Source organism: Maniola hyperantus, chromosome 8 (genome assembly GCF_902806685.2).
Source record: "Maniola hyperantus chromosome 8, iAphHyp1.2, whole genome shotgun sequence".
Taxonomy (NCBI): domain Eukaryota; kingdom Metazoa; phylum Arthropoda; class Insecta; order Lepidoptera; family Nymphalidae; genus Maniola; species Maniola hyperantus.
In genome coordinates this window covers 5,052,246-5,063,047 of record NC_048543.1, presented here as the reverse complement: position 1 = coordinate 5,063,047, position 10,802 = coordinate 5,052,246, and the positions used below count along the sequence as shown (strand labels likewise).

Below are 10,802 nucleotides of genomic sequence, written 5' to 3'. Positions count from 1 at the left end.
TAAAATAGACGGAATAACATTTCAAAAGTAAGTACCTCTGCTTGAGCGAGAGGGACTGAGGGGGCCACGCCAGTTGCATATCTGATCCGTGATATCTGGATATTCTAGATTACTTTCACCACAGATATTTAGGTATTTATTCTGAGACCTATTGTCATTATTCCGTGGTCATGGCTAGAATCCACAGCCGTAGTCAGCTGAAATAAAATATAAGTGAATGTGCCATTTTGTCTTCATAACATAACCTTAAAATTACGCGTGTTCATTATTTATTTCTGGTCGGTGTTCATTATTGGCTGAGATTATTGGAATAAAACAGTCTAAAGACTGCAATATTATACTAGACTGTTATTGAATTAATTCTCTTAATTTTATAAACTATTCATTGTTTCTAGCATTTTAAAAGAGTACATTGCACATTTGTAATTGAATAAAAATGGTGCGTGCATAAGTATTTTTGTCTCTCGCCTCTAAATATGAATAATGGTTCTGACCTCTAGAAATGTTTTTTAAAAAAAAAATTCTTAAATGTCTTTTTTCAGGGAAAACAACGAAAAACGAGGAAAATTGTTGAGAAAAGATTTGCTCAAATGAAAAAAGTTATTAATCCACGAGATAGCAGAATAAAAGCCAAAGATAGAGTAGAACCAAAAAAGAAAAAGATTGACTCACATGAAGTTAAGATTCGTGAAGTTCCACAAGTCAGTTCAGCTCTATTTTTTCAATATAATACTCAACTAGGTCCACCTTATCACATTCTTATTGACACAAATTTTATAAATTTCTCTATAAAAAATAAATTAGATATAGTACAGAACATGATGGATTGTTTGTATGCTAAATGTATTCCATATGTCACAGACTGTGTTTTGGGTGAGCTAGAAAAGCTTGGAAGAAAGTATCGAGTAGCATTAAGGATAATAAAGGACCCTCGATTTGAAAGAATTGCATGTATGCACAAGGGAACATATGCAGACGATTGCATAGTACAAAGAGTAACTCAACACAAATGTTACATTGTGGCTACAAATGATAAAGACTTAAAAAGAAGGCTCAGGAAGATACCAGGCGTGCCAATAATGTATGTGGCACAGCACAAGTATACAATAGAAAGAATGCCAGATGCTTATGGAGCACCAAAGGGAGCTGTTTAGATAAATAAATAGTATTTTTTTTATTGTTATGTTTTATTGCTGTTGTGGTAGTCTGTATTTATTTCTATTTATGTTAAAGTGTATTTAGACCAAACAAACAAGTGAATGCCCTCTCTGGACCCTGTACCCACTCTGTCAAACTATCTTTGGTTTTTTTTAGGGTTTCATACCTCAAGAAAAAACAAACCATTATAGGATCACTTTGTTGTCTGTCTGTCTGTCAAGAAACCTACAGGGTACTTCCCGTTGACCTAGAATCATGAAATTTGGCAATTAGGTAGATCTTATAGCTGACATTTGGGGAAAAATCTGAAAACCGTGAATTTAGGGTTAGATCACACAAAAAAAAATTAAATTGTGGTCATGAACTAATAATTAGCATTTTCAACTTTCAAAGTGACTAGATCTTATAGCTGACATTTGGGGAAAAATCTGAAAACCGTGAATTTAGGGTTAGATCACACAAAAAAAATTAAATTGTGGTCATAAACTAATAATTTGTATTTTCAACTTTCGAAGTGAGTGACTATATCAAGTGGGGTATCATGTGAAAGGTCTTCACCTGTACATTCTAAAACAGAATTTTATTTATTTTTATGCATCATAGTTTTTGAATTATAGTGCAAAATGTCGAAAAAATACGACTGTAGTACGGAACCCTCGTTGCGCGAGCCTGACTCGCACTTGGCCGGTTTTTTATTTACTACATCCATAGGAAAAGAGAGCATTGCTGTTTTGTTTGGTCTACCTACCTTAACAAACAGGAAGTATAGAATCAAAATAAGACATTCAGAAAGCTTTTTATTTTAAATGGCTATAATACAGTTGTTAACTTAACGCCAAAAGTTTACAATATATTTTATAATAATTAGTAAAACTATATAGTTGTATTCAGAGCACTTGGAGAACCAACAACATCAATTATTTCTCCAATAGGTTTAGCTTCTCCATCAGTGTTTGAGTTGCATATTGATGCTGGAATGCTCAAAGTCTGTAACAATATAGTATATACCAATTTAATAAGATGTACATATTATTAATGGAATATCAGGTTAGAACAAACGTATCATTTCTGCACTAATTAAGAAATAATAAACATTCAAAAAATAAGACGTTACCTTTCCAGGGTTCAGAGCTTCATACTGATGTCTTAAGGCTTGCAATTCAAATTCACATGAAGTGAGGGCATTTTTGAGATCCAATGAAAGTGCTAAATCAGAGCGCAGTTCATTGAAATGTTTGCAAATTGCTTCTGTGGGGGTCGGTGCAGTATCTATAATTTAAACATATATTTGATATTTTTAATATACTATTTTTTTAAATATATCACAAACTTAAAATATTTTGCTATCATACCGATATTCAGGAGCCGAAGTTCTTGCTCAAGAGCTTTAGATTTACGTTGCCCAACTCCAGGGGGCAACTTCATGCGCTGCGACCGCAACCATACTCCAGTCCCACGGGCTTCAGGAAACTTAATACCAGACCACTCAACTGTCTGTAAGAAAGGATTTACATAGACAAAACGACGTCATTACAGAATGGTTTATTTTCATATACAAATGACTCACCACAGCTTCTACAGTGCGAATTGGTCTCTGCTGTGATGTCAGTTTCTTCTTGTGCAGTTTTCTATCATGTCTTCTTGCAATATTGGAGACAGCACTGGTGGGGGTATTGGGTCCATCGTTGACAACATTGGCTTGGCTGTTTGAGACAACATTGCCACTGTCAGCTCTGGATATTAACTTTTGTAAATCCTGAGTCTTCCTTTCTCTTTCTCGTTTACGTGCTTCTATTTTTTTCAGTTCAGCTAATAACATTTGTTCTTCGTCAATCTAAAAGAATAATTAATGAATGTAAAGTATGTAATTAAAGTTACAGTTAATTTTTTCTTGTTTTGATTGCAATGTTACACTCAGATTTTTGGTATACATATTTTAAATATCTTGTAATAAAAAGGAATTTAAATATCTATAACTGCAGTAACCTGTTCCTGTGTTCTATCAAAGAGTCTTTTCAACTGCTCTTTTCTCTTCCTCTCATGTTCAGCATCATAATGATATACTCGCTTTTCTCCATTTACCATGGTCACTGTGTTGGACCAAGGATTTGTTTTTACCTAAAACATGTACATCAGTTTAAAGGCAAAATATTTTAAGTATAGTAGTTGGATACTAAGTTAAACTTAGATAATAATAATAATTGTAATTAGCAACATTTTCATCATATTATTTCATTTTCATTCTATTCTACATTCATATTTTATTTCAATTTGTTGTAATAATACCCATAATATAATGTGAATTCACAGCATTGTAGAACATCTGGCAGTTTCATTACTCAAATAATCTAGAAGAGCCATATTATAAAATTACAGCTTTTATTATTAACTAACTTCTTGAAATTAGTTAGGTATAAAACATATAATAATTTACCTTGCTCAAAATAGCACAAATATTATAGTATCTTTCCTTCAGGTCCTCTACACTTCTGTCTCTAAAAGCGGCACGGTCCCAGCGATCATGTATCACAATAAAGCGGAGGTCAAACCTTTGGCACAAATCAATTAAATGGTCAGTTTCTGCTTGACTCCAGTCTTCAGACTTTAAAAATTGGTTATATTCTGACTCAGAGTATGATGGTATTGATACTTGCTGTAATAGAATAAAAGTATATTAAGATAAGATTAATCTAAAATATTTAACTTAATCAAGTATATAGACTTATTTAAATTTAGAAGAAACGTAGGTGTTACCTTATTGAATTGGGCAAATGGATATTCTTTTGCCTCATCCGCTGCCCTCTTCCAGTGGTGAAACACAGCATTATCTTTGCGAGCTGGATTAGTAAATGGTGCCCATACCCACTTTCTGACTTTTCTCATACCAAGCCTTGCTTTTGTTTGTTTGTATGCTTTACCTAAACCCAAATATAAACATTTTTAGCCTGCTAAAATCACACATGTATTGTGAATATTAGCTAGTAAACAAATAACAAATTGTATAATATATTAGCAAGCAGTGTATCAACCTGTGTCAGTAGGCAACAGTGGCGGTAATTCCTTGTTATCATTATAAAGGAGAGCGAATACTTCGCGGTGCATGCCCTCAGGACGCCGCACCGCCTTGTTTGTAACATACTTCTTCTTTGCTTTGTCGCCGTGAATAATACTCTCTCTTGTAATTTCAGATGCTCCTGGTTGTTCAATATCCAATATATCCAAAATATCTGCCATTGTATTTGATCGCGATAACTCGCGAGTTTGACTTTGATTAAACTATAAAACCCAAAAAACACTTTTAGTAGGTATTGATATTAATTATCACACATAGTACAATGTAAATAAAAGACCGAAATAAAAGCTTGGCAGTGGCTTGGCACTTGTGACTTGACTTGAGCGACATTGACAGGAGGGCGCTGTTGGAGAACAAAGGCGACGGCAACGTTAGTTCCGATTTTCGCCACGCGCCAAGATAGCCTTGCTCATAGATTATCTACTATATACTAGAAATAGATGTGCGACTCTAGATTTCTTTTTCAAAGTTACGCGTGTACTCACATCTAGAGGGCACTAAAAGCGCGCTAGGCGTGCGAGAGCGCGAAAATTTAAATGCTATTTAAATGTACTTTACTAGAATATTTTATATTTTTGGAACACGTTTTAAATAAACATTAATAATTCCATTAACGTTTGTTTAAAACATGTTTAAAAATATATATTACAAGACTATGACTCTTTGAGCTACTTAATTATAACTATATTATAGAAAGAAAAAGGTTTTAAGGTTTTGTAAATATTTATTATCATAAATTCGTAACTAGGTAGATACATAAAATACAATAGAATAGAAAACAATACGAAGTGTATGTAAACACTATAAAATACATACCCAAATTCAAGACCCGCAAGATTGTGAAATAATTACTATTCAAATTTAACATTTTCGGTTATTTACTTTTAATAATTTTCAAATTATTACCACAATTGGTGTATTTGTGTAGTCAGAAAACAATAAAATAATTGTTATATGAGCCAAAGATAATTAACATAAAGCTAGCTTTAAGTTTTATTGTAATATTCAAAATAAAAAAAATTAACATAAATTATATTAAATAAAATTCCCTGTAAATAAACTGTAAAATAATAAACATAAATTATACTAAATCAAGTAATCAATAAAACCAATCTACTAGATTGATTTTATTGATGGGAATTTATGTTTACTAGCTTATGCCCGCGATTTCGTTCGCGTGGACTACACAAATTTTGAACCCCTGTTTCACACACTTAGAGTTGATCTTTAACAATGAGATTTTAACATATGAGCTTAATAAAATATGTCATACTGCAAATTGCAAAAATATTAACTACAAAACTTTATAGACACTTCAAAACTGACAGAGTTTCATACAAACTTCAAACCCCTATTTTATCCCTTCAGGGGTTGAATTTTGAAAAATCCTTTCTTAGCGGACGCCTACGTTATAATAGCTATCTGCATGCCGAATTTCAGCGTGATCCGTCCAGTAGTTTGAGCTGTGCGTTGATAGATCAGTCAGTCAGTCAGTCAGTCAGTCACCTTTTCCTTTTATATATAGATTATATTATATTTGACTAGTGCCACAAAGGCAGTAATATTAAAAACATAATTACACAAATTAATCACACAGGATTGGCAAGAGTCTGTGATCAATCTACAATTAACAATTTAATCCCCCATATTTGTTAAAAGGAATACAAAACAATTTACTAAAGAAAACAATTTAGTAAAGACTGCCAAACGGATATAGCTTCTGTTAGATATTGATGCAGAAGATGACTTACGAATGTGCAATAGTTGACAGAAGCTTGAATGATTCCCCTTATCTAAATATATAAAAGGAAAGGGTGACTGACTGACTGACTGACCTATCAACGCACAGCTCAAATTACTGGACGGATCGGGCTGAAATTTGGCATGCAGATAGCTATTTTGAAGTAGGCATCCGCTAAGAAAGGGTTTTTGAAAATTCAACCCCTAAGGGGGTGAAATAGGGGGTTGAAACTTGTGAAGTCCACGCGGACAAAGTCGCGAGCATAAGCTAGTTTTATCAAACGAAGTCTGTAATTCAACTACTGATTTCATTAGATTGCATAAAATAGATTATTTACCTTTATGTGTTTGATAATATCTCAACGCCTGAATTTTTATGCTATCATTTTCAGTATCTGAATTTTTACCTTTTAAAATTTTATTTACATTATTGCACCAGCTGTGAATAATCAATTTGATCACAAAATTTATTATATAATTTTTCAAATTGACTTTGTGTGTATCACATGTTAAAAAATCAAAACTTGTACTCTGATCAACTAATAATTTTATCATTTGACTTTTGCCACTTTTCCCAGGATCATTTTTTAACATGCTTTTTACTATTTTTATTATATTTCTCACACAATTTGAAAAGTTACGCGAGGGTCGGTAAAGAGATCTCCTTGTGATATCGATAGAATGTATGTATTCATCTGCTTGAGGTGGGGTGGTGTCACACAATTCATTATTGCATTTTATACAAGATTTACACACATTCCTTTTTAGCTTTTTTATGACAAACCCTGTCACATACTTTTTAGTTTCAGAGATTATTAATTTGTCTCCAATTTCTGAACTACTATCTGCCAAATTTTCTATACTTAGATCTGTATCCATTGGCTCATTGCTCATCGGGGGCTCTTTGATGTCATTTTCTATCAAAAGACAATCTAAATTTTGTAACATTTTGTTAGGATCTTCCTCACAGTTAGCCCCTAATGAGTGACTTGAATTTAAATTATTTACAAGTAATGTTTTGTAAATACTTTCAAACTGCTGGCAGGTAGGGTTTGTGTTTCTAGCCCCGTGGCTCCTCACAGAGGAGAAAAAGTTTTCCACAGGATCTTGGTTAAAACAGCGCGTTAACAAACTAGTTACATTATGTTTTTCATTTAGATATAGCCACAATTCTTTCATAACTTTAATATTGTGGATCCAATTTTTAATTGATGGAACCTGTTCATAACGAATACTTACTGTTCCATCTTTTTTTTTTGTTTCCATCTTAAATCGCATTGATTTTAATATTGGCACACTTTCATCCCATAATTTAAAATGGTCAGAGTTCATTTTCAAACAATTTTTATATATTTTATGGGTCTTTTTATAAGACCCTCCATTAAAGGAGTCAAAAAGACGATCAAATAATAGCAGCAAGTCGGCTGTGTCAGCACACTCTTGTGGTAGTAAATTATTTTCTGAAAAAGAAAAAAGATTAAAAATTAAATACTTAAATAAATACTTAAATATATTTTTTTATACATAAATGTCAGGCCACATTTACATGGATTTGTAGCTGATGCTCGCAACTTCACCCGCGTGGATTTAGGTTTCTTAAAATCTATGAACTCTATGATTTTCAGAGAAAAAAGTAGTGTCCTTCCCTAAGAAGTTATTTGTATACCAAACGTCAAAATTGGGTGGGCTGTGGGTCGATTTCATAAAACCGGCATCAATCATTATTACAATCTCAGTTGTTGTGATTGGCTGAATTTGTGCGATTCTTGTTGCAACAATGCATTGTAGCCAATAGTGAGCTGGCGTCAACCATTTATAATATTAGTATGGAGTTGTGGATGTTTTAAAGTTGCACTATCATCACATTACAGATGTAAAATAGCGCCATATATGTTGCTAATAAATAATTATTGAGAATAAGATTAGTCCTTGCTAGTCAAGTAGTACCAAAGTCTGATGAATTAATTCTAAAGTGAAGAAGGTCTTCAAATATCAGGTCTTTAAAAGTTTCAGAACATTAACAGTACTTACTTGCACAAAATCGTAGCGCTCCTGATACACGCTGACTAAAAACTTGTGCAGCATGTTTTACTTTCATCTTCGGAATTTTCTCTATGAGTACATGAGCTTCTGTTAACTTGTTGCACATTCGTAAGTCATCTTCTCCTGCATCAATATCTAACAGAAGCTTTAAATGTATCCATTTAGCAGTCTTTACTTCGTCCTCCTGTGTGAATCTTAATTCTTTTGTCAGTAAATTGTTTCGTATTCCTTTTAACAAATGTGGGGGATCAAATAAGGGGAATATATTATTATTTTCTACAGCAAAACTACTATCCCTAGGCTCGTTGCCTAATCTAAGACAATCTACTTTAGTCTCTTTTATCAGCTCATTTATAACTTTGTTGTTAATTGTAGATTGATCACAGACAGTTGAGACGACAGCCAATCCTGTTTGATTAATTTGTGTAATTATGTTTTTAATACACCTTTTTAATATTACTGCCTTTGTGGCACTTTTGCAAAACAAATAGCAAATTGGCTGTTTGAACTTAGCTTTTAGCCCCTTTATCATGAATACCAAAACATGGTCAGCAATATTCTCTGTAATTTCATTTCCCCCAAAATCTTCAAATCCGATTACTTGATCGAATGCTGTATTGAAATGTAGGGATGGAGACAAAGACATTTCATCAAAGATTAATACACATAATCGTTGCTCCATCCCCAATTTGTCTGCCGCATTTTTCAAAAGTTTAATTATCGCAGGGTTTAAGCCTGGTTTAATTGTTATTTGTTTAAGGACATCCAGTAATGTTCGTTTTGATGGCAAAGTTAACATTTTTCTCAAAAAGTTATAGCCTTTTGGACTTTTCTTATATATCGAGAGTGACATTAATTTTTCTGCATGATTAAATCTTCTTCCACGGCTTTTTTTTGTTATGCTGTGTTAATTGCATTTTTACAAGTGTTTGAGCAGGCATAGGTAAGTATTTTAGAACCTTGTTAAATAATTTTGTTTTTGACATTTTTTTGCTATCTTTACTTGGTTTCTTTGTTCGAATAATTTATTTTTCAAATGAACTATTTTCCTTAACAATTTCTGAACTTTGAGATTCACATGTCTTTGACCAGCTTTTCCTGAAAAAAAAAGGTGTTTTTATTAAGTATACATTAACTATTAGACAATTTTCAATACTCTATTCTTGTTAAAATCTTGTTAAACAGTAAAGATTTTTTATCTCTTATTTAATTAAATTAAATTAAATTTATTGGATATTATTACATATTAAATTACATATAAGGAACACAAAAAATACTTATAATACAGATAAAAACAAGTAATAACAATTAAGTAGACCTAGGTCTAGTGGGGTGCCAGCCAGGTAACCTCCCAGTGTGTATGTGTGTATGTGTATTATTTGTTGTTTATGGCCACAACTTACTAGTAATTATTTTTTTCTGAATCTGAGTTTGAGAATATCCTGCTTGGATGTTGTGAACCACAGATGGGGTACTTTGAGCGACCGATTGATTATGTGTAGAACTTTCTGGTTGATTTATTGTATTAGCATCTAGACTTGAATCAATGGCACCTGAAATATGCAAAATAGAGTTTTAGAAGAAGTGTTTATGTTATAATTATTAGTTATACATAGTTAGTTTCTGTCTGCAACTTCATTAGGAGATTTCAGTTTTGAAGATTCCATAGAAACATTTGTACTTATTACATTTGATACCAAGTGGGGTATCCCGTAGCGCTGCCAAGTCGATTTTTTTGATATTAACAATAAACCTCTACAGTTTTGCGGCTTGTTAAGAAAAGTGATCTGTTTTACTCTTGTGTATTACAGAACCCTATGTGCTGTGTCCAACTCGCACTTGGCCAGTTATTTTCTACATAACAGTTCTTGATTTATCGTGCAAAACGTCGAAAAATACGACTGAAGTATGGGACCCTCTGTGCACAAGTCTGACCCACACTTGGCCAGTGTTTTCAAGCTTCTACAATCTGTGCTTTGACCTATTATTGACATGTCAATCAATGTAATTTCTCAAAATCCTCTCTACTGTAATAACTAATAAATAAAACTCACCAAGGTTAAGAGAAGGAAATGCTGTCTTTGCTAGTCTTTTACTGTGATGGTATAAAAAACGATCTTCAAAGTGGTGATTGCAAATTCGATAATTCGTATATATTTCATCATCAGTCTTGCTTTCTAAATCTTGTCCTACTATCTCTTTCCATTGTTGAAATCGTTTCAAAGAGGAGTGGCCAGGTTTTGGAAAGTGATGCAAAACATCTGAAAAAGTAGTAACATAAAATATGCAATATATTATTGTATTATCTATACTTATTGTACTTATTTACTTAATCTCTATAATATATATATAAAAATGAATCACTGAATGTGTTGCTAAGCGCAAATTTCGAGAACAGCTGAACCGATTTCGCTAATTCTTTTTTTATAATATTCCTTGAAGTACGAGGATGGTTTTTATGGAATTGCCCGAAATCGACTAGGCGGTAAGACGTTCGCTGGGGCAGCTAGTAAAATATAAAAAAACCATAGTCATTAAAGTTCAAAATAATATCTAATGTTGTACCTACGTACCTACACTTAATTACAAAACAAAAAATGTACAGAATTAGTAGTCAATAATCCTTACCAATATTATAAATGCAAAAGTATGTCAGGCTGTCTGTCTGCTAGCTTTTCACAGTCAATTTGTGTAACCGTTTATGATAAAAGTTAGAAGGTACAGAGAAGCTTGCATCCAGGTAAGGACATAGGCTACTTTTGCCTCGGAAAATCAAACAGTTCCCATG

At 32.7% G+C, this 10,802-nt stretch overlaps 2 protein-coding genes and 1 long non-coding RNA gene across 3 annotated transcripts; 1 reads left to right on the top strand and 2 right to left on the bottom strand.

The window, feature by feature from the left end:
• Window positions 1-191: 191 nt before the first annotated feature.
• On the top strand, window positions 192-1,175 carry Bka (FCF1 rRNA-processing protein Bka). The gene is made up of 2 exons (XM_034970806.2): window positions 192-439; window positions 543-1,175. Exons 1-2 carry the CDS (start codon window positions 437-439, stop codon window positions 1,152-1,154), a joined length of 615 nt encoding a protein of 204 aa, XP_034826697.1. The 5' UTR covers window positions 192-436; the 3' UTR covers window positions 1,155-1,175.
• Window positions 1,176-1,942: 767 nt separating this feature from the next.
• On the bottom strand, window positions 1,943-4,563 carry DMAP1 (DNA methyltransferase 1 associated protein 1). The gene is made up of 8 exons (XM_034970804.2): window positions 4,188-4,563; window positions 3,913-4,076; window positions 3,593-3,811; window positions 3,145-3,276; window positions 2,726-2,992; window positions 2,511-2,652; window positions 2,273-2,427; window positions 1,943-2,145 (listed from the first exon to the last, which is right to left on the bottom strand). Exons 1-8 carry the CDS (start codon window positions 4,390-4,392, stop codon window positions 2,032-2,034), a joined length of 1,398 nt encoding a protein of 465 aa, XP_034826695.1. The 5' UTR covers window positions 4,393-4,563; the 3' UTR covers window positions 1,943-2,031.
• Window positions 4,564-6,675: 2,112 nt separating this feature from the next.
• LOC138402628 (uncharacterized) lies at window positions 6,676-9,000 on the bottom strand. The gene is made up of 2 exons (XR_011236986.1): window positions 8,003-9,000; window positions 6,676-7,431 (listed from the first exon to the last, which is right to left on the bottom strand). It is a non-coding gene; the product is annotated as an uncharacterized lncRNA (long non-coding RNA).
• Between the last annotated feature and the right edge of the window lie 1,802 nt (window positions 9,001-10,802).